Source organism: Parambassis ranga, chromosome 9 (assembly GCF_900634625.1).
Source record: "Parambassis ranga chromosome 9, fParRan2.1, whole genome shotgun sequence".
NCBI classification, from domain to species: domain Eukaryota; kingdom Metazoa; phylum Chordata; class Actinopteri; family Ambassidae; genus Parambassis; species Parambassis ranga.
The window spans coordinates 11,391,736-11,416,478 of NC_041030.1; the positions used below are offsets into that span (position 1 = coordinate 11,391,736).

A 24,743-nucleotide genomic window follows, 5' to 3' on the forward strand; every position below is an offset into this window, starting at 1 on the left:
TGGAAGATTTCTGAATGCACAAAAAAAATCTCTTTATACCTTGAATGGTTCCTCTTGTATAAGTGCATCCATGGCTACTACAGTCATGAGACGAGGCCGTCCGGTCATGGGATCATCAATATGCTCCAGACACACACTCAAGAACCCCCTTCCCCATCCTGAAAGTGCTCGACCAGTCCCCAGTGCTCCAAGGGAGTACTGTGCACGAGAAGGAAGCGCATTATCACTCTGTGAAGTCCTCAAAGAGCCCTGCTGGAGCAGCTGGGGTCGATTCAGGCCCCGCACTCCTCCATCAACCCCATCTTTGTCAATATCAAGGCTCTTAGTGCGCCCAGCTTGCTCCTTGGCTCCTCTCCTGCTTTGCTCATCTTCCTCTCCACTCTCCAAGTTTTCCTGGCTCTCCTGTTCCTCCCCCTGCACCCCCATGCATGACCCACCCAGATCAAGAGTGAAAAGGTCATAGAACTTGGAGCAAGATGTTGCCAGATAGACTTTGTGTGCAAAGACACGAGTGGTGCCACCCTGCAGGAGGAAAAGAACATCTGCACACAGAGGTTGGCAGAAAAGGGAGTCAGGACCTTCCCCATCTGTGAGAGGGGGGTCAGGGATCCCCACTATGGGGCGTGGCGGACGAGGAGGCAGGAAGGGTGCTTGAAGAAGAGGCCGCTGGACTTTTTTCAGGTGGGACTTCCAGAACTGCAGGTGTCGCCGTGAGATCAGAGCAGCACGGATGGCATTGTCAAAGACATCTTTGACCCCAAACTGGGCAACAATGCTGGTCTCGTAGTAGGGTATACCAAGTTCTTTCGCCACCTCATGGCCTCTTTCTGGAGGAAGGATATCTGTAGGTTTGATGGGTCTGTGAGTCAGAGAGAAAGAGAAAATGATCATTTCTAGATTAACACTTAAACACATTCCTCCATCAAGCCACACTGGTGCTTGTAAAGTCTAAAAAGTGTTTGCTCCTGACGCAGACTCACTTGGCTAGTGGTCGCCGTGCACGGTTAACTGCATCCAGGTCAGCATAGCGCAGATCCAGCTGGCAGCCAACCAGGATGATGGGCGTTCGGGGACAGAAGTGCTTGATCTCCGGGAACCACATGGTGCGGACGTGGCGCAGGGAATTGGGATTAGCCAGAGAGAAGCAGAGCACCACTACGTCAGACCTACGGTGAAAGAAAAAACAACTCTTCATGTCCTAACAGAGTAACAGAGATCACAGGAAAAAAATGGAGAGCTGATCTGTTGTGTCATGAGTAAGAGATGTCAGACATGTGGTATTTGATGGACTGAAGAGGGCGGATGGGAGAGAAATGAGAAAGAGGGTCATCGCTGACTCACTGAACGTCCTGTCAGTTTATGTTAAAGCATGCGTGTATGAAAGAAGCAAGGCATTGTGGGAGCATAGACATATGAGGTGGGGTCACAAGATGTGTATGTATGGAGATGGGTGGGTCTATGTTTATGTGTGTGTATGAGTCTGGGCCTTTGGGCTGGTGATTTGTAAGACCCATCTCTCTCTCTCTCTCTCTCTCCACTCTGTCTCCCTCACTCTCTCTCTCTCTCTCTCTCTCTCTCTCTCTTACGTAAATCTCCCTAAGCCCTTCAAGGCTACATACACCACAAAGAGAAGGCTAAGAATAGATCAGAATACACACACACACACACAAAAAATTAATTTCCTCAACTGATGTGTTTGAGCGAGCAGACAGAGGCACTTTACAGCTGTTCTCTGCTTCTGTGACATGTCTGCCTCTGCTTCAGTGTAGTGTTTGACTGAGGTGTGTGTCAGTGACATGCATCACTTGATCCCAGTTGTTGATGAATGATCTGATTCTCATTACAATGCCACAACACAAGCCACTGAGACTTGTGCCAGATATCACACTCATTGGTAGACTGTCTAGTTCCAGTTTTCTAGAATCTGTCAGGTATACACTATACATCAGAATGTATGAGGTAAAGTCATTCCTGAATTCCTGAAACACGTCCATGTCTGTGCTACGGCAAAAATGTGATTTTTTTCACAAACAAACAGAGGCTACATTCTAAAAATGTGAATGATAGATATATGTAATGATATAAATAATATTACATACGAGTTAGTTTACAACCATGCATGGAGATTGCCAGCCACATGTTTCCTTGATGATAATAAAGTTGAAATATGAGTAGAGTTATTGTGTACACACAGCAATTAATCAGTCGTGTCATTTTTTGCAGTGTAGACATTGGTTCCATAGTAATACTCTCTACTTTCACTAATGTAATCTCTGCAAAGCTTCTATTCCCAAGGACATAATATACAATATCAAAGTATTACATCACAGCTTACACACACACACACACACACACACACACAGGAATTAGCACTCTGTCAAAGGATTTTTAAATTACTATAGCTTAGACTGTTTAAGGTCATGGTATATGTTCATCCCTTTGCTCTCATGCTAAAGGATTTATTTTTAACAATCTAGGTCTTGCAAACGTAGTTCATTAGATGGCTGACAGTGGTCTATGTTCATATAGCGAGACAACATGATGACGATATTGCTCCAAGTAGTTATATATACCTTGATTTATTATTATCGTCAAAATGTTTAAATACAAAATAAATCACTTAAATGTCTTTCTTTAGGCCTCACATTCAACAATTGAAAACACACCTTATCGTAAAGCAGGCTTTGATTTGATTAGCTTACTAAAGGAACTGAAACAAATTTTAAATAAACATCAAGCTGTTGATATTTATCCCTGCTCCTTAAATGTCACATTTGTTTACATCCTTTTAATTTCCACCGGACCTGTTGCTCTTTAAAAAAAATAGTCTGCTCCTACTAAAATAAAGGTTACATTATAATCCATGTCAAAAGCTGAAAGAAAAACAACACGAATGCACAAAGGCACTCATACAAACCTACACCAATAAACAGAGATAGAAATAATTAGATTTTCCATTGCAATGCAGAAACTAATGAGTCTCATGCAGGCCTATCTGCAATCACACAGCATGGCATCCCTCATCAGTCATTAAGTCTGTCACAGCAGTATTACACAAGTTAAACAGAATCAGTGCTTACAAATGTAACGTGACATTGCTCTGCTTATTTCGCCAAAAAGTGAAATAATGTGAATTTCTGCTGACTGAAACAGAGGTTGGCTCAGGTTAAGTTTAGCTTAGCCTATTTTGAGGCAGTGACTGTTTGAATAACTGGAATGCCCCCCCCTCTAACAAAACATGTGACAGTCTGGGTATAGTCTGACAATGTGATGTTTTGAGTTTTGATATCAACAAAAGGCTACAGCAGAGTGGAGGAAGGTGTGGAGAGCGGTGAAAGAGCGGCAAAGTGTCAAGGGCACAGAGGAGACTAGTGATATGCTTTAGCAGGGTAGAAGGAGTGGGTTCAGACAGGGGTAGACAAGGTGAAGGAGAAGAGACTGAGGACAGGTTGAAGGGGGTGGGGGGGATCTGGCCAGGATGAATGAGTGGATGAGCAGAGCTGGAAGAGGAGGAGGCCGGGTTGGAGGGGAGATTGATGCCTAGAGCTGGTGTCACCAGGGAGGCAGCCAGGGTGAAAACAGCTGAGCTGGCACTGTGTCGTTATCAGCTGACTGCAGGCTGACAAAGCACACAGGGCACACACACCAAGCAAAACACACACAAACAGAGGCGAGTCCCTGCGCACATGTACAGGCACTGAGACAGTGGAGGACACAACAGAGGCGGAGAAATGTGAGCCGCAAACTGAATGGCACGCAATCTGCAAATGCACAAATACACAGTCTATCACACTTCCAAACAGGCACAGTGTGACTTGTTACACAAAGTGCTTCCACCCCTCCTTGACACAACATAGACTGTACAGTATAATATGAGTGGATGTTTGTGACGTCATAGTGCTGGGTTATAGAGATAGATTTAAAGATGTACAACAGATAAAATGGAAATTATAAACCTTAAGACACTGAGTCAGAAAAATGTGAGGAATACTACGTACTTATCTGCCTACAGTAGTATATACTGTACTCCTCTGTGTTCATTGTTCTTTTGGATGTCATGTGGTCAGGTTTGATCACTGCCAATCGAACTGTTATTTGCTGATTTCGCTTTGGCAATAAGTACTTTTGCATTTCATGCCAATAAAGCAGCTTTGATGGAGGGACAGGGAGTAAGAGGATAGAGCGATGATCCAATCATGTCTGGTGGAGGAAGCATGTAACAGCTTGAGGGCAGAGTTCAACTAAAAAGCGTGGCAGCTGGATTACACAAAAAAAGTAAAGTTATGTGGGCATGTTTGTGTGGGTGTGACAGATTAGTCGCATTGTAAAATCACACTAAATTCTGTGATAAAGTGTGTTAGCACAAGGAAACTGTGTTAATGCCTTACAAATTATACAGCCAGGACTTGGCTGCACTGAGGTAGTTAACCTTGTGGTCAGCCTAAAATTGTGTTATTGGGTCACTGTAAGTTCCAGCTGGTGGACTGCTTGTGTGTGTGCGTGTGCGTGTACCTCTGTATCTTCTCACCTGCCATAGGCAAATCTTCTGTCTTTGTGATGATCACCAAATGTGTCCCATAGCCTCAGGGACACGCTGACCTCATCCACTACATCACGAGATCTCTCTAACACCTGCAACACAGACACATATCCCTGTAATCAGGTCAAAAGGTCTTAACTTGATTGTGAGGTTTGTGTTTTAGTGGAATTGAAGGATTATTTAATCACTAAAGGAAATAAAAAGCACATAATGTCAAACTATGTGGTCAACACATTTAACATTCATTTGCTTTTATGGACCTGAAATGTTATTTCCAATGTGCTTTAATGCTCAACAAACAGATCCTTGTCCAGAAGTTAGTCTATATGCGGCTCTCTCCACAGTGTATATATGCGTGTGTGTGTGTGCCCACCTCCTGGCATACACGGTACTGGTCGATGGCCCAGACGGTTGGCACGTGGGTGGCAAGCAGCTGATACTGTGTGAGGGTGGCATTGCAGGCCCGGGCACAGATTAGCCTGGTCTTGCCGACTGCATTATCCCCTACCACCACACATTTAATGGTTTCCACATTGGGCCGCTCATAGTCTGTGTCTATATCCATGGAGAGGGCCCTGGAGAAAACCAGAGGGGGGAAAAAAAGGTTAATTCAATATTCATGAAAAAATTTAAATCACATTTAATATAACACCCAATTTAGAATGACAGTGCATTTTCACAAAAGGAAAAAAAAAAGAAAAACCAACTGGCATCAGGCACAGTAGCTTCTAACACTCGCCCAGGTCCAGGCAAGGGAAGCTTTGTTAAGGCTGTAAGCCCCCGTAGCTGTAATGCCCAGTGTACAGAGGCTTCTGCCAAACCCCACAACTGAACACATGGTTCACAGGCTGAGGAATAGAGGGACTGCAGAGCTATTTCTGTAACAGCACACCGAGAGAGAAAGATGGAGAGACAAAAAAAGAGACATCAAGAGACTTCACTGTCCTTTTTTCCCCTTGTCCACTTCACCACCTGTCTGCTCTACTTTTGATGCTGAAACATCTACCTTGGCAGCTCAAAGACACAAACCACCAATTAACATTTTAGGTTATTCATGCATCACTGTGCAGTGTCTTTTGGTGTAACCATATACCATATACCATATACAGAGGGATGAAAAAAACAAGCTCAACCACTGGTCTCTCCCACTTGTGGTAATGTTTGCACAAGAGGAGGTTGTTACATACAACTCAAATGACTTCCTAAACATACACTGTGCAAAGCTTACCACAATCGCCTTTCTATAAACTTCTTACAAGCATTTCTGACATGACACATCAAATGTTAATACCCATTTTAAAACATTCCTGAAGGAATCTGCTCAGTTGCAACACCAACACACACACAGTTAGTGAGATCTATAGTCAGCTAATCAGTCTATTCATCATTGCAACTTGTTCAAAGGCCCCCATAAATAGAGCATCTGAAACATTAATGAAGGCCTTCGCTTGTTATTCCACTGACGTGGATGCCAGTGCAACACTTCAGTCCAGCAGTGACAGACACAAGCAGCTAAAAATGGCACCTATTCATCAGACACATGAGCCATGCGTGCACCCTATTCAGCCATGACCTGCTCTCCAGGCACTTACATATCCCCCTCATTTACTATAGCACTGCTTTTTCCCTGAAATGTTCGAAGAACAACAACAAGAAAATCATCTGCATACGTCTTGTTTTCCTGTCAGAGTTGCTTCAACACATCAAGTCTACCTTTGTCTATCTGAGCTGCAGGAAAGGTGTCTGTAAAAGAGAGAGAGAGTATGTCTCCTGAATGGCCCATATGGAAGCGAAAGAACTTTAAGAATTATAAATAGCCTTTCCCTTGACACCTGTCTGGCTGAAACACCTTTAGAGACACATACTACAGGTAGAGGAGAGAGGTAGAAGAAGCAATGAAAAGGTAGCTGTTATCTAACAGCTGTCTGCCTCTAAAGTCTAAAGCAGAAGTCATCTTAGTGCTTGTGTATTAAGAAAAGCAGATGCAGGTCCAAATGACACCAGGATACAGACAGAATTCTAGATAATTCCTACTATTTCCAATGCAACAATGAGCAACAGGAAACTGCAAAAGAGACAAGGCTGGGAGGGGATTACTGGTCTTAGAGAGGGACTGTCAGGCCAGTATTAGAGTCAGTGTTGCCACTGGGATCAAAGAGATTCAAAGATTCAAAGACTTCTGTTGTCACTCTATGTGTAGAACATACAGATGAACTGAAAAAATTTGGCAAGCCCAGCGATAACAGTGATGACAGACAAAGAATAAGACACACACAGTTGACTACTAACCCTGGATGTCATGCATACGAGAGCGTGCATGTGTGTTCATGCGCTTTGGGCTAGTCTATGAAGCAAAGAACCATGTAAGCAATGAAGTAACCAGAAGGCGGTGTTGACAGTGGTGGTGTGTGAACAGTTTCTCAGGGGGATCAGGAGTACCCAACGACCAGACTGCATTCTGCATCTGAGGCCCTTCACCAGGTCTCAGTCAATGCACAAAACACAGCTGAACCACTCATACACCACTGCACTCAACAGATGTGCACCTGCTCACGGGTTTATATTTAAACATTCTGAGCTTTCATGGGCTCTGACAATTATTTTTAATTGCATGGCGGTTGAATGAGCAGAAGCAGAAGACTGTGAGAGCGGAGCGATGCAGCTCAGAGGAGCTGAAAGACAAGCTGTAAAGATCGGGTTTCATTTTAGGCAACGAGCTATAGTGAACTGTACACAGACGTCTAGACTTCATCTGCTGGCCAGTGTCATCTTCCCAGCATGGCAGTGAAGGAGTCTGCAAGGACAAAGAGGTGCTGGAATGTGACAACGAAATGAGATACAGTTCTCCTGTGTATTGACTGGCATAGGAAGGAACCCAAATGCCCAGTTTTCAAGTTGTTATTTTCTAAATCCTTTCATTTGTCTGTCTGTCGACTCGACTTCACTCTTTGACTTTTAGTAACCGCTTTCCACAATCCTATCTTTTCTGTCACTTCCCACATCACACTGCAATCCACCCATTTTATTAGCAGCCATCCATCTATCTACACCTTTCTGGATGGCGATCAAGGCGCAGCATTAATCAAAAAGCCCTCCCACACCAATTTCCCTACCCTACGCCTTTTCCTCTGTCACTTATGTAACAACTTTAGTGATCCACCGGCAGCAGCCGCTCATACCAAACCCCCCCTTTTGTTTTGTCCACTTTTTTGGGGTCAGAGATCACCTAAATGTCATAATGATGCCGCCTGCCTCTTCATTCCCTTCACCCATCCGTGCAAAAAAAAAAAATGCCCCCAATAACCACCCATTTTATACATGGGCAAACACTTGTGCACTAACACAGAGCTATGGGCTTTATGCTATCACAAGCTTGACTGCATAGTCAAAGTGTCCATGTGGAATTGTTGGCAGAAAAAATGGGCACTTGTGCATTCATGAATGCATTCTCAATTTTTTCTTGTCAAAAGTCTCTCATGAAAAAAAGTACTCATTCGTGTGTATTTCAGGTATGTTTGTGAAGTGAAAGTGTGTGTGTATCTGTGCAATGTGGGTGTTTGAGACACTGACTGCCACAGGCGCAGCTGGCACAGACTGGTTACATAACCTGGTCTGTAGCCTCTGCTTGGCTCACTGGATGGCTGACAGTAGACCTCAGACTCACTCACACAGACACACACAAGCAGCATAACGCATACACACACACATGCCTGCACGTACTTGCCTCACTCACTGCAGATGGTACTGGTATTAATGCACGGCCAGTGGCAGACGATGTTATGAAGGCATCTATCCTAATGAATGAGAGGATCTTCGGAAGCCTCATGTCAGTCTAGCCGGGAAAGCCTTGCTCCTCTCTCCACTCTGCTGCAATAATTCTTTGTAAACACAGACAGGCTCCTCTTGATGCCCTCATTTCCTTTATCCCTCCCATCTTCCTCCTCCTCCTCCTCCCTGTCCATATTTTCCACCTACTCTTTCCCTTCATCTCTTTTGTTGTCTTAACTTGTTTCTCACTCTCAGTTCTATTTCACACTGCCATTCTTATTCTTTCTCCTCTCTTGCTTTCTCACTATTTAAGACCCTTTGCAATCTTCTATGGACCATTGAAGCACTTTCTGATTGTTTTAGCTTAATGTTGAGAGGACTGATTTTCATGTTTTGTATCTGTTTAATCATGATTTTTGGTTTGATGTTTAAGGTTAAATTGCATCATCTAATACAGTAGCTTAATTGTCTTATTTTCTATGTGAGTATGTCCAATTTGAATAAATAGTATTTAATAGTATTAAATAGTATCAAAAGCTTAATACCCTGATATTAAGACAAAGGACTCAGACAGTGACCCAGATATTGCAGCGACTTTACAGATGAGAAGGTGGATTAACTTTGTCTGGAAGAAGATATTCCAGGTCACACATGAGAATATAAAAACGTCTGGGCTCTATATTATCCATTGTACAGCTTACACACACACACACCTGCAGGATAAGTCCTTAAACTCTAACTGCTGTAATCACAACAAACAGAAATCCCACAACTGCAAGCTCTGTTACATCTGTGTATCTTCCACAGCAGCATGTCACAGGGGTCAGAACGTTCAAGCCAGCCGTATAAATGCTGGTTCACTCTTCCATGTAGGTTTGTCAGTGATGCACAGTGTTATCTCAAAGCTGTTGACACAGTCAAAGCACTGGGCCCAGAGCTTAATCGGGACAATAAGTAGCTCTGTTCCAAATCCATCAGACGGTATACGTAATGACAGCCCTGATCTTTGACTCATTTGCCATAGTGCTAGAAAGTCTAAAGTCACACTGTCCAAAACACAATTCTACTTCAGATACATGCCAAACAGTGTCACAGTGACGTGTCGATGCTGTGATGAAGTATTTAAAAAAAAATAATGTATTTGGTATTTTCACAAAAGGATGAGCCACAGTCACACCATAGCCATTAATAGTCTGGAGGAAAAAAAATATATTGGCCAGAAGACAAGCGTTGCACAATAAACAGTTTGTGTGTGTGTGTCTGCCAAACAGTTTATGCAACTACATCCTGTAGTTATGATTAATTGCTTATAACTGGAAATGAAGATATGGTCTCTCTCTCTCTCTCTCTCTCTCTCACACACACACACACACACACACACACACAAATGTGGTGTATTTATTTATTTATTTCCTGTTTGAAGTGAGAGGCTTCTTCATCAACCACGCACCAAGCTGCGTAACACAATCCCCCTGGTGACGTCATAGCCACAGGATAAGCGTTACAGTGTGTGTGTGTATGTGTGTAGCCTCTACGTGTGTTCGTGCGCGAGCAAACTATTGAAAGATTTTGCATGTTATCTTTAGTCAGACGTTTTGACGAGCACGCTGTGGTGTGGGATCACTACACTCATCAATGAATAGAACCTCGTGTGCTCCCTCTCCCTGCAGCCATTCATAACCACCTGGCTCATTCATATTTTTTTTTTCTTTTTTTTTGATAACGCATTCAACAAACCTGACAATCTATTGTATTGTCACCTACAAAAAAATAGGACATACACCATATTCAGACAGAATGTCTTTTACTTATCGATGACAAAAGGCAGGTGCGTGCAGCCTCCCAAATGATGCATCTGATAAGTCTTGCGTAATGTGCCAAGCCCATCAGCTGCACTACAGCACTGAATCAAAATGCCCATGCAGGCCAAGTCTGTGGAGCACATGTGAGATTCAAAAATGACAATAATCTTCCATTGTTGCCATAATAATCATCAAAAACGTGTGGTGTATATAAGAGGCTGTTACAGAGACATAATACAGACATAAGAGGAAATTAAAACCCAATGAAGTGCATTCGCCTACCAAACGCAAATATGCTGAATGCATCTGGTCATTGTGTCAGAATCTTTGGTGAAAATAATGTTAAGCGCTGTGTGGATTGCTTTGTGCACAATAAGGAACGCAAGCAGAGCATGTGACCCAGTATTCCTGCAGGAGGAGTCCCTACCTTCCAACGGTTCCGGAATTGACCCACATGCCACTCTGCTGGTGGTTCAGCCGGCCACTCAAACCGGACAAAGACGCGCGGAGAATGAAGAGGTGATAGCGGTAGCCCCGTTGTTTGACAAAGAGCACTTATTGCCGCAGACAGGACCTCTGCCCTGTCACATGCTCCTCCTCCTCCTCTCACTTCCCCCCTTGCTGTCTCCTTAATCCAGCGTCTACAAGAACCGACTCGCTGCTGCAGACCTGCTGTGATGTGGTTTGATTTGTGAACGGACACTTTTGAGAATGAAATCTAAACATAACTGGCCGGAAGATTTCTCTGCTCTGAGCCACCCCCTTTTCTGTTGTTGTTTCCCCAGCTGATTTCATCACAGACACGCCTCCACGGCTGCGCGTCACGACCCAAACTGTCCAACTCCTCCTATGCTGCGTTCAAGTGCTGTACGAAGATAGACAATTAGACAAGGGCGGCGCTTTTTTTTTAGGCTTTATCCTCTAATCGATCCACCTGATGCCTGACCTAGATACAACTCGGAGACGATTACATGACATAGAAGAAAATACTGATGAGTTTAACTTATATAATGACGCACGTTGCTTGTACATTATCTTAAACACTACATTCAGACGCTGACATTTATATTTCGTCTTATATGTTCAGTATTTCTGTGAGCTCTAAAATCAACAGAAGCCACTGAATAGCTTTCCTCCACAAAGTGTTACCACTAAGTCAGTCCGAACGGTCAAAACATTACTAATTTAAAACTTTATATGAAGGCATGGAAGTTTAACCTGGAACACTTTAAAGTCTCACCGGAGATTAAAACACAAGCGCCAATCACATCCTGTAAATCTGATAGTATCCCCGCCCCGAAACTGCTCTCTTTCCAGCCTGTTAACTCAGCACCCCGCAAAACATGCTGCCTTTTATTTCTGGAGCACCTACATATACCTTTGTCCTGGCTGCAGACGCTCTCACATGCTTATTTCTATTAAGGGACTAAAGATAATAGGATGTCAAAAACAATCTAATTAGAAGCACTTATCAAATGTGGATATGTATAAATAGTCATCTGATTTTGCTGTTCTTTATAACCCAGACTATACAATAAGTCCTTTATCAAAACTAAAATCCAGATGAATTATGCAATATGTTGTTATTACTCATGAGCTACGGAGAGAGTTTTTCCTCTCTCTGTTATTCTGGGTGTTCAGGCATAGCAACTACTACATAGCAACTGTGTCATTGCTGTGATAGCCAGCACAGGAGCACAGAAACCGTAAATCATGGAAGAATAACAACCTTTTACCCTCACATTTTTCCAAAATCTTAATGTCTGGGAAGTCATTTGTGGAATGTTAAGCTGTGCAAGAAGAAGAAAAATGCTGCCATGTCACCAAGAGGCAAATATCCCACCTTCTGCTGGCAGGTATGTGTAACTTTATAAAGCTCCTCCCTTACAGGTTTTAAAGACAGGAACCTTCTTTCAAATCCACCTGCTGGAATCTCTATTAGGCTGCATTGCATATAATAATTTGGGATGTTTGGTGGTGTTTTGCCCTGTGGGGTCCCTGGTCTGTCTTCCAACTTTCTCTAATGGCTGTGCAAGACTGAAGACAGACATCTGCTGGTGGGATATGGTACTGATCTCTCTTGAACAAAGGAGGCATCACTCGCAGGCCATTGCTCTCACTTAAGGTCACCACAGCAACATCTTTGTGACAGGTTAGCCGTGTATGCCGTGTTTGTAGAAGCATGATCATGCTGTATGTAACCATAAATCTAAGTGTCTGCATCTTACCAGAGACACAATATAATCTATTTTCACACACATTCATGAACAACATGCAACCTGCAGGTCTGTTCTGGTCCAATGTTGTGCTGAAGCCCTGAGAAAATGCTGCCCCCTGACCTGGCTGGCATGGCCAAAATGAAACAGCATGAAAGATGGGCTGGAATGCTATTGGATAAAGTAGGGGTTCAACACCACTGGCATAGTGAGGGTTTAGAAATGTGGAGAGGCAGCCCCTTTTTTGTTAGAGGAGTGTACTTGTGAGAGAACTCTTAAGCAGCACAGTGTGAGGTGATGTCTGGCCTTTTCAGCTACAGTAGTACGAAAAGAGGCCGCGTTTTGTTTCCGAGCTTTATCGCTCCTTTATTAAGTGTGTGGGAAGTCTACTCCCATGGCTTTTTTTTACATTCTAGTGAGAATGAAGTTGAGAGAATGAGCTGAGATCATTATTTGGCATGACTACTTCAGCAAGGAGCGTCTTACTGAACACAGAGTGCATTCAGTGAAAGTACTTGAAATTCTACACAAAGCCACAATTAAAGATTTTTTCCAACCTTGCTGTTTTTTGACATCTTACAAATGGCAGGATGTAGTTGTGTAGTCATTTTGGAAGTATATGCTCATCTCCTTCTGTCCACTCCTCCACTGACCCTAGTCTCACCCCAATATCCAACAGGCTGGCTCACCCCCTGCCCCAGCGCTGTACTGGAACTGTTCTAAAGCTGTCAAAACACCCAGCTTCTCACACTCCCCGCATCCACACAGAGATCGCCTTAAACATACACCGTCCCAAGCTCCAACAAACACAACACACACACACATGCATCACACTCAACAAGAACAGTCTTGCTGCCCATTCACTGACACAAGTAGGTCAAAGCTGCAGTGGGTCTTCTAAACAGTCCTCCATCACCATGGAACTGATAACAATATCAAAGATTAAATTCTACCTTCTGCTCTGACGCACTCTGCACAAAACACATGCACACACACACACACACACAGTGCATGACATGTAGCTCTAGATGTGATGTATGTGATCACTGTACTGTGTGCATGGCAGGCAGGATGAACTTGGCATAAAATATTTTTTGCTAAGGGGCAGAAAAAATGTATCATATAAATTCTTGTTTGTTCCCATGGAAAGAAAATATTGAGGTCAAAGGTCAAGGGTAAAAAAAGGGAGGACTGAAGGCCGAGTGAAATGAGAGGTTGTGGGAAACTGTTATTACTAAATGATCAATGGCAGGAATACAAAAAAACAGTGTAACAGTGACAAATGCACAGACATCGAAATACATCTATATCAGTCTCTGTTTCAATTCCACCTAGCGCTCACACACAGATACACTGACAAGGAAAAGTGTCTGAGCGTTGCCAGAACCAGCGCCCTGGCATAAAATACAGTGCATTTTGTATGTTAGTAGGGGTGTGGGTTTAAGTGAATAACATTCTCAGCTAGATAAGACCTGAGAGAAAGTGCAGAAAGAACCATGTTCAGAGAGAGAGAGGGGGGGGGTGTCATTAGATTGCCTTATCCAAAGTCAGTTGAAAAAGTGTGTGACCAGCTGTTGTTCCCTTATAGTATCCTAATGAAGACTTGCAACTCCATTGGTAAGAAAGACTAGACAATGGAGTAAAAGGCTGCAGTGGAGCAATGTGCTGATTGGAAACAAGTGAGCAAGTCGTCACATTTGAAATCTAAGCTTTGTGGTTATAATGGTGGAGTTCACAAGTTTTGTGACTCTGTAATTATCTTTTTATAGATGACTTGTGTCAAATCACAAGACTTTGAATTGTTTCACACTTTAAAAAACATAGAGTGCACCCTGCATAATCTCCTGTCATAATGTAGGAAAAAGGATTGAGACATAATGACGGTTCATGATCTATTAAAGTGTTCAAGTTCTGCAGCCACCCAAACACAAGATAAGAATATAAAACATTTACTTGTCATGTCTGAGTCTGACTCACTGGCCGCAGATACTGACTTTATTACTAATGTGTAACGGGTGAGTTTGTTCTGGTTGTTGTTCTGGTGATGATGGGTCTTGTTTGTGAAATATGTTTGGAATGTAAAGTGGCTTGAGGGATGGATGGATGGAGGAAGGTAGCACTGCTGAGGGTGCACAGTGGGGGGAGAGAGGGGGAGCTCTATGTATTTAACTGCCTGCTGTCCGCCTGAGAATAAACAGACCTCTGGGTATAATATTAATGCCAGTGTAAATGTATCACAGTGGGGTGACTGGCTTTCACTGTTTCGCCTGGATGGGAACACAGGGCCGCCCGCACACTCCTCACTGCCCTTAACTAGAAGCAAAAACGACCCAGTTAGAGCTTTGTGGCATCTAGCACACCCAACCACAGCCCATCCCAACCTGCATCAGCTAGTATCCATGCCAAATAACACAGGCTTCCCTGTGGGTATCATGCACCCAGTTGAAACATCTCTTAAGTAGGAAACACTTCAGTGAGAAATTCCAATGATGCCATAGGCTTTATGTTTTCTTGTTGTTTTAAGACCCTTGCCTGTTAAGCAGTAAAGTGTTTTAGGACAGGACAAGGTGGATAGGGTTTGTGAGATGTTAAAGGGTCGAGAGGATGCTCTAAATTCTTGAGTGGCACAAATCTTCTGTGACGAAGACGAACTGCATGTCTGCTCTGGAGGATAAAACGCGCTCGATCTGACAGGAGGGGATTGCAGTACGGACGTGTTTTGCTATGTTCATGAACACCAACAAAAAAAATAATCAAACATACAGGAATATGTGCAGCTGCTATGAATAAACTCGTTCTCCAAATTGTCAATGAATACAATTTTAAGATCACAAACACACACACACAAGCACACTGCTGGATAGAGATACGCAGGTCAGTAGAGGTGCCTCTTAAGCTGTGGCTGTCAAGTGGCAGGGCTAATCTTATTAAGACTCTCTCTTCAGCTGCTGGTCCTAAAGTCTCTTAAAGTGATAGTTCACTTTGCTGGAAAATAAACAGTATTTAAACCTAAACATGTCTTTACTCCATGAAGAGATTCACATTTATTCAGACAGGTGTTTTCCTGATTGAATGCACATTATAACACGCATAAGTATCAATGGAAAGACTGTGTGTAGATCACAGAAAGAACATATGTTGTGCAAAATGAAATAGTGCTTTAAGCCAGTTAGAGGCCCATTGGCTCTGGGGGTCTAAGGGCATTGCAGAAATGGTGAACAGGTCAAACGCCTAGAACGAAATGATGTCAAGGAGGGGTGCGACATTTAGGATGAGGGATGATATTGAAGGAAGTGAAAACAAGGACCTGTTGGGTTAGCCAGGAAAACAGCATCAGCAAGACTTAAATTATAAGGTCATGGACCTATGGAAGGAGCTAAAGACGACAACTTGAGACTGTAAATAGAGTGAAAGACGTTGGTGTTGTGGCCTTGATGTAATTCCCCTTAACTGCATGCGGTTTGGCATTAGCCATAGTGAGCTATGAATTGTAAAGAGTTTGGTTTTACACCAATTAGTGTCCCGTTAATTTCCATTCACTCATAAAGGTGACATTCCCTCTGACAAAAGTGTTAAGAGAGTCAAACATTCTTGTGTAATCCACTGAACATGTTCTCTGTGCCACCTCTTATTAGATTTATAACACATACACCACGGGTTCATTCCTAACTTGAGACTGATTTAATCCGACTGATGTATTCTCTTAATATGTCCTTCAGTAAATCCACCAGCAGGGATCAGTGAGCAGATTATCATAAACTACCTGCAAAGTGTTTTAAAGGACAGGATATTTTGTTCCTTGAGCTTGTTAATATATAAAAGGTTAAGTGAATGGGTCATAAGAATTACAGTATTTTAGCCTATTTAACAGAGGACATGTCCCATCAATCTGATCTGTAGTGAAACATCCAAAAAAGCATTTATTGTTGCTATTGGTGCTAACAGATATCTGTGGCAGTCACAAGATCATCAATTTACTATTAACACAAGAAACAATGCATGCTGATTATATAAAATAGGAAATGTTCCTTCTGTGTACGCCCATCCATGAAGCTTGCCATAAGTGTTATAATATCCTGCAGAGTCCTCTTGCACTGTACAGTACATATCAGAGCTGTACTGATCTGCACTTTAATAGCAATAGCAACATCTTTCCAATAATACTGAGTAGTAACGACTTATTGCTGCCTGTGCTGATACTGGGTAACCTCTCTGAACCCGGGACAGATCTGAAACCACTCTCACACTCTGGAGAGGATGTGTGAGCTTAAACTTTGTACTAAAGTTGAGATCAGACAGTAAACAGGAAAAGGTGAACGAGGGCTTATGAAGCTTCAACATATGACAGACAGAAAGAACGTTCGAGGAGAGATTCATGTTGCTCTAGGTTTAGGGAATTTTTTATAAATGTACAATCTGACTAGTGTGATAGTAATGTGGAGGAAGGCCAAAGGCAAAGGAAATGCTAAAGTTATGAGGAAAGAGATGTATGTGGCCTCAGCACAGGTCAGTCAGTATTCTCAAAACAGCCTGATCAAACAAAGGGCGAAGCCAAGACAAACACCTCTGGACTTCAGTCTGGCACAGAAAAGCAGAGCTGCAGTCCTGCCGAGATCACGCTGCACACAGTCAGTTCTTCAACCCGTGTAAAGTACTCTGTAAAGTACTGTATCAGAGGCACCTCTTCTATGTGGTTTGTGACCTGCGAGTCACAGACTACATGCTCCCATCAGTTAAATCAGGTCAATTATACTAAAGATTTTTTGACTGTGACATTTAGTTTCCTGTTCTGTCCATCATTGCTACATCTGTCCTGGATAGACTTTCATAGATTAAAAACTATACAGCATGCAGTCGTCATATTGAATTCAATCTAGTATGTGATATCTTATCTTGGTATGTATTTTGGAATGTAACTCGATTCTTCTGTTTTCCACTCTGGGCTCATCTCAATATCCATCTGCCTCTATTTGAAACTTACTGTTGCTCACAGATACAGAAATAGAGAGGAGAAAATGGTGTGTGTGGGGGGGGGGAGGGGGGATACAGCAGTGTAAAAAGCAAAAATCACAGAGGCTCCAACACAGACAGACAAATAAACCACATTACAGCAAGCCAAGGCATAACAGGAAGGTCCTTTGTTGTGTTTACTTCAAATAGCCGGTGTGTTGTTTATCCATTTGTGCTGCTCTGTTGAGTTCCTCATATTGTATTCCACTTGCACAACAACAAATAAAAAACAAACCAACCTGTTGTGAGGTGAAAACCTTACCTTTCACAGACATTTATTTCAATAACAGTACAGTTTTAATTTGATCCAATGGGGCTTTGAGTGGGTTTTATAATCCTGAGTGGTCAAAGCATTTTCTCAGGCAGTGGAGGAGCCATGTAATCCTTCAGCTGGCCTGAAACCATCAAAATTACCAGATATGATTTTCACCTAACAGCAGTGACATCCAACTCCCTACACTCTGTTTAAATATGCCAGAATGGAGGTCAGTCTGTATCTACAATTACATTAAACAACACAATGCACACACACACTGATGATACACTATGCTCAGTGCATATCCGAAAATAGTATGATGGAAAAATCTATACGGCTGTTCAGTTATTTCCGCACTGCTGTGCCGCAGCCTGGTGATCCAACAGGCGTACAGTATAATCACCACACACTGTGACCACATGTCATTCACAAGCTGCAACATGGCCACACCGGTTTTAATCATTTGTATTATAGAGCAAGGGGCAAGAGGGTGTGAGCTGTTTTGGATGGTGCATCGCTGTTGATCCCAGCTAATCCTGACCACTTGTGAACAGAGGTCAGACAGAGCAGATAAATGTCTACATGAAACATGCTGAGACACTAGTAATTTGTCCAACAAATATCAAAGTATAAAGTATAAAAGTACTGTCTATATGTTTTTTTGGTCATTTACTTTATATGCCTCACTTTATAATAGATCAATGTGTTGGAGCAGGAAGTAAAAGGCAATTGAATAGAAAGCCAGAACAGCCATAATGGAGCTTAAGCTCACTCAGAAAGTCAATATTTCTACATAACATGACCTCTGTTGAGGAATGCATAGGTATTAAGTAGCGCATGATATAAAATAGGAATGATAATGCTGATATTGATTAAATATTTATACTGAAATATGAGTGTTGTATTCCAGTGGGAGGCCCAGACAGAGAAACAAAGAGAGAGATTGTTTCATTCGCTTCCATGCTCTCCTTTGCTGAGCACAGGTGAGTTACAAAGTGCTTTGTAACTTTGTTATTTCAGGGCAATTAGCTCTAATTAATAATGAGTATGAAATTATTCAGCATCTGCTTTATTGACCAGATTTGAAACACTCAGACTACTTCCTCCTCCCTGAGATGAAAAAGGAGCTTTGTGGTCACCCATTTTGGGAGTGGTGATGATGTCACTGCTGCTGTGGACCAATTTTTAGAGGTCCAGGATGTCGATACCACAAAGTAGGAATATGTGTGCTACAGCTGTGTAACACAGGAGGGGCATATTAAGATGAAACATGAGAGATATTTCCTGAACTTCATTCCAACACTTCTGTCAGCTTGTGGTTTAAACAAAAGCTCAATAAAAACTAACAACCCAACCCAATCACTGTTTTACTACCCTTTTTAAAACAAAAATAATTGAGTTAAATTAAGGGAAAGGTCCCTGAACAACTCTAAAAATAGATCCAGGCTAAAAATGTGTAACAGCACATAATGTGGTGGTGGTGAGTCAGTTTCAGGGTTTCATGTGGGAGCGAACCGCAGAGAGAGACTGGAGTCAGACAAACACTGACTGGGATAATGACAGAGGAGTGCTTATCCACAAACTTGCTACCATCAGTTATCATATCTGATTCATCCATTCTGTGTGTGTGTGTGCGTGTGTGTGAGAAAGAGTGTCAGTCAGGTTGCATCAGCATCCTGCATCAAACTGGGCAGTCCTGATTAGAAGTGCAAGTAAAAAAATACAGATGCCAAAGGGAAACACCTTAAACCGTGCATATTTACAACCACACGAATACAGTTGCAGATTAAATCCTGTGGTTTCATGAGTGGCTTGGCCAAGACTAAAACTGGTCTGACCCTGATTATCAGGAACGGCACCCTAGGGTGTTTCTCTCTGTGAATATAACTTTAAAGCCTCAAGCTTAATAGAGCAGACATGTGTAGGTAGACAGAGTGTGTCGATGTGTCAATGTGTTTATGTACACATGTTTGCAGATGCAGGAACAGGGTTTCTTGTGTGAGTCACAGTCTGTGTGTCTGTTAATAAGTTTGGGTGTTTTTTTATCTATCCCTGTGATGCTGTTAGTGTGTGGAGTAACACACAGCAGGGAACACTGTAAATCATCTAATCAGTGTCCTCGACACGTTTATGTCTTATTAACAGCATTTAGACAGTGTTAAAATGACAGGAGAGCAACTGCCTACGTGACTTGAAGCATGCAGTGGCACCTCCCAGATTGTTTTTCTTTTTACAGTGTGTGACAAAAGCAAATTTTGAACAAACTCTCCTTTCTTCCTCTCAATTTATCTCACCTAACCGCAGCCAGTGATGTGCTGCTCTAAGTGCTAATTGGGGTTTCTTAATGAAAGCAACAATACTGTGCGTTAAAGGGAGGCAGGTAGACAGACGAAATGTGACAGTAAACAGGAAGATAAGCAGACAGACGGTCAAAAAGACAAAGCTGCTGGGAGAACAACACAGAAGCCAGACATATGGGTCCATGCACACACATGGAAAATGTGCTTAATGGGGAGGTCAGCCTCTGTAGTCCTGCAGAGGGATGTAAAGAAAAAAAACCACACCCATTCAAAAGCGTTTTTACCCCACAGTTAACACACACATGTATTACAAAACCCTCAGACAAGCTTCTGTGGTGCAACATGCAATATGTGATTTCAGAACACACACACACACTTGAATACCTAGTTGGCATTTCTTCAGTCACTTGACTTTGGAGCCAATTCACCCAAGGGGATCGGCTGTCTGCCACAAATACGAGGAGCGGATGCTAAAGAAAGAGACACCCAGGGATCAAATTGCACACATACAAAAATATACATGTATAATCACACGCAGATGCATGGTGAGATGTGTTTGTTACAGTGATATATCCGCACTGCCATGATACATCGAATCACACAAACACAAACATGAACATAAATAGAGGGAAGCTACAGCCAAGCGCCACACTGACACACAAAGGAAATATTCAGATGGAAGCGCTGTGCATGTCTGACGGGGGTTTAGAAGCAGAAAAGCAGCAGTCTTCTTTACACACTATTAATGATTAAGAGCACATTGGCAGACTTTCCAGAGTTTAAAACTTCACTGACAGTCAAAGGCCTTTGCACCCAGTGCATGAGCCATTTTTTAGTTCTTCTAGAGCTGTAATTTAAGCTGACCCTGACCCTCTACTGACCTCTACATATTTGTCATTTTGAAGCTATGCGATGCAGAGACTGTGAATAGCAGGCGGACAGAGTTTCCTACAGGTGCACAGTAAATAAATAAGTGACACTGAACCTGGGGGACGTACACTGATGCTTTTTTGTGAATCTGTTAATTAATTACCCAAAAAACGCTGACCAAGTCAGAAAAAAAACTATAGTTGCTGAATGAAAGCGTTTGGGACAGAACTCCTTCATCATATTCTGTCAACAGTAATGTTGTATAGTAAAGACTCCCTATCAGCGTAGAAATCCTGGATCTCTGGACGCAACCCCCTGTCAGACCCGGGCCTGAGTCCAACCTGGAGCTATCTGAGCAGCCAACGACTGGACAAAGACACCCTCTCTAAAATGAACTGGCTCTCTTATCTCCTCTCCGCATGCTTGGTCTGGCCCTGCCCTGTCCTGTCCTGTCCTGACTGATGATAAAACACCTTCTTATCCAAGTCTCTCACCACATAAACAGCCCATTCCCTTACACACGACTCTGTGGCCTTGTGAAGGTGTGTTTTACTTCCTGTATGTGACATCATGGGACAAGCTAAATCTGTTGAAATCTGACAGTTTAGTGGGATATCTCTGCCGCTCTCTGTTTTTCAGATAAGCAGCAGAGGCCTTCCGAGGTTGAGACATCAGATCATCACATCAGAGTTAGTCAGAGACCCCTGGACAGATTTTATAACTTCTATTTTCATTTCCTCTATTCAAATCCTCCTTTTCTACTTTTTATGTTACTTACAAGAGACGATATTGAGGTAAGAGATGGTTCAGGCTATGTTTTCCCTCTGGTTTATTTATTTTAAATCAAATGCAATCTGGCACTCTCTCTCTCCAAATCTCTTTTTCATCCCCTCAGTCAGCTCTGCTCTGATTTACCCTTCAGCCAAAACCCCTTTCGCGTCCCTCTTCCTCAAGTTCAGCACCCTTTTCTCCTCCCTTCCTTCCACTCTCTACGGCTCGGTTTCTCAGAAAATCTGTTTCTCTTCTCTTCTCTTTTCTTCTCTTCTCTCAGCACACAGGGCCTATGCTCTTTCTCCAAGCTGTCTCACTCTGCTTTCTGCTCTTGCATACACAGTCTTTGCACACTGACACCCTGTTTAAAAAAACAACCAAAGCAGCAGCCAGTACAAAGCAAACTGTACAGTTGCCACCACCAGCACAATCACTTCTTCTTCTTCTTCTTCCCTGCCACTTTTTAAAATCTTACTGAAGAGGGCAAGCATCATGCGGTGCTGGTAAGACGCTGTTGTGTGGTGGCTGTAAGTCTAAAGAGTGTGTGCATTTTTGTTGCCGTGTGTGTGTATCTCTTCAAGGATCACTCTCATACTTCAGTAATTACTACTTAAAATATTTGTGTAATTACATGCAGAGGTGATTTACAAATGATCCAATAGAAGATTACCCACATCTCTTCTAGTCAGAAAGCAGACAGTGGCTCTGTATATATTTGTGTGTGTCAGGCTGTGTGTGCATGTGTGTGGGACATCGCTCAGCTCACACAAAGGCGCTGCTTCTTATATGACTCCCAGCTGCGTGGACTTGGCCCACTATTCAGCCGTTCGGCAGCCAGGAATGTTTAGTGTGCAACCGTACTGGAAAGCCCCAGTTACCCACACACACACACACACACACACACACACACACACAGACTTCCAGACTCCTCAGAAGACAACCCACTCCTCTAAGCAGGGGCAGAAAGAGGGACAGACCTCACCCCAAAGGAAAAAAGGTTCAAATTCCATAGCTGATAGAAAAACACAGAGGAGCAGGAGCGGAGGAACTGATGTCAGACCATCCCCACACCCACCATCTGCACATGGAGAGGGAATGATAAAAGCAATCAGGAAATATTAGACTCATGTGGGCATTCTTGGTGTGGTTGGTCGTTGGTGTGGTGATACTGAGTTTCCATCTGGCCTGGGCCAGTAACTGCAGTGGCCACTGTTTGACTGCGAGTGACTCCATTCCCCAGCTATGCCTATAAGCCCACTCAAGAGGGCTGCAGGTGGTGGACATTTCTGATTCTGCAGTCTCAAATTTTGCAAAATGCACAATGCAGCGGAAAGATCATGTTTCCAGCATATCTCATACAATAATAATAAAACTTGAAAGATGTTATGATTGTTGGCTGCATATACACCATTGGTATATTATAAAAATGTCTGACTTTGAGTGACTTTACACAGACTCATTTGTTCATTAAACTGTTGCATCTTATATGAATCTATGCTACAGGATAAAGATAAAAACAGGACAAGAGTTACACAGATATAACTTAGATCCAGCTAAAAGGTCCATTTTCACTAAAGTTTGTTGACACCTCCACTTGATATAAAAGAACCAAAGAAATGCAGACTCATGCTGCCCCTTTAGCAAAGAAGCCACATGACTTTTCTCTGTGCAGATCTTGTTCTTGAAACTTTTGTTTAAAAAAAGATCATTAAAAAAGAAAGTTTTAAAAACACCAATATTGATGTGGTGCACTTACAGACTACTCTAATATGCCTTTATCTCCCAAAAACTCGTCAATCCTTCAGCACAAGTTATAGAGTGCTCAAGTTCAATCGATACAGTCCACATAACTGAACCGTTATGCAACTGTCTGTCCACATGTGGTCTGCACTGTGCCAGGTTTACAGACTTTATCTCCAAGTTAAAGCGCAGTGTAAATGTAACAATCCCTCCTACCTTTGAGACATTCACCTCTGTAGTCAGCTCGGGTCTCTTTCTCACCCTCGACGTCCACTTTCACGGATCACACCTCTGCGCTGCTCTTTTCCATTCACTTCAGTCTGGCCAGCATTCGACTCTCGCTTCTCCCCATCAAACTGTAGAGGCACAAACAAACGCGATCACTTTAGAGCATTCCTCTGGATGACAGCGCCTAATAACAACTCACGTGTTTCAACACTTGCTCCGTTTCAGCCCGGACTTGAAAGTCCTCAAATTATCGGCTTGGTTTCGTGTTTTGTGAAGATCTGCCAGAGCTGACAGAAGAAAAATACTCCCGACTGTTGCAGCCGAGAGACGCCAGGAGGAATGTAATTACATGAAGACTGCTGCATATTGCAAAACCTGCAGACATGCTCTTGTTTGCAGACCCCACGTTCACTGTGCGCTGGGATCTGTCTGCCTGTGGTCCTGATGCGAGTTTTTTTCACGTCCCTTTGTTGTATCTGTCACACCTACGAGGAGGGAACACATGGAGGAGGGGAACCTTGCCTAGACTTTCTTTTGTCTGTCAGTTTTTACGCAGCAGCACTGCTCATCGTGGCTGGACGAGTTTTCTTTCAATGAAAAACAATACAGACTTTAAAATCGTAGATGCACCACGCGTGGATTTTCTATAACCTCATTTCATCCTCATCATCTCATTTATTTCTCATTTCAAACACGTATATAAAAGTCTATTTGCCTTTTCTTTCTACCGCACCCTTGTTTATATCCCATGCAGCTGTCTCACCAAATTTCTCTGCAGAAGTTTAAGTCCTCGTGGGGAGAGTGGGCTGACACCGCTGTCTCAGTCTCTCTGTCTCTCCTCTCCTCCCCTTTCCCTCGTTGTCTCTCCCGAGCGGTGGCAGAGCCCAGTTATGTTTCACTCCAGACCATCCCTCGCGGACAGCACGCCAGCGCCTATCAACGAGCCCCGTGACGACAGCCTCATTTCTAGTCAGCAGTGCCACACCCATCCATTCATAAAGCAGAGCCTGTGCCAGGCTCGCGCACTGTCAGGAGCTACAGTAAAATATCCACGGTGTCTCTGATGTTTACCACCAGTTATTTCTGATGAAAATGAGAAGATTGCATTTTTACAGATAGCCTACTTGTATATTTTTGGAAAGCTGCCTCCTGCAACATTTTACAGGATAGTTCACTTCTCAAATGAGTATACTCCATGAATGGGTCACTGCTGGAACTATTGTTATTTGTTTGATTAATGTA

At 42.9% G+C, this 24,743-nt stretch overlaps 1 protein-coding gene across 5 annotated transcripts in view; it reads right to left on the minus strand.

Moving 5' to 3' along the window:
- Positions 1-24,428, minus strand: part of rhobtb4 (Rho related BTB domain containing 4) — a 35,302-nt gene extending 10,874 nt beyond the window's left edge. The window contains exons 1-7 of one of the 5 annotated variants that reach the window (XM_028413754.1): positions 24,265-24,428; positions 23,490-23,629; positions 20,277-20,362; positions 4,914-5,115; positions 4,529-4,632; positions 981-1,166; positions 40-859 (exon numbers count right to left, since the gene is read on the minus strand). In XM_028413754.1, coding sequence (XP_028269555.1) covers positions 40-859; positions 981-1,166; positions 4,529-4,632; positions 4,914-5,115; positions 20,277-20,287 — 1,323 coding nt within the window. In that variant the 5' untranslated portion in view covers positions 20,288-20,362; positions 23,490-23,629; positions 24,265-24,428. Of the gene's footprint in view, positions 1-39; positions 860-980; positions 1,167-4,528; positions 4,633-4,913; positions 5,116-10,537; positions 10,567-20,276; positions 20,363-23,489; positions 23,630-23,700; positions 23,813-24,264 lie in introns of those variants that run through there. The other 4 variants (XM_028413753.1, XM_028413755.1, XM_028413752.1 and 1 more) reach the window with 4 other exon arrangements.
- Positions 24,429-24,743: the final 315 nt, after the last annotated feature.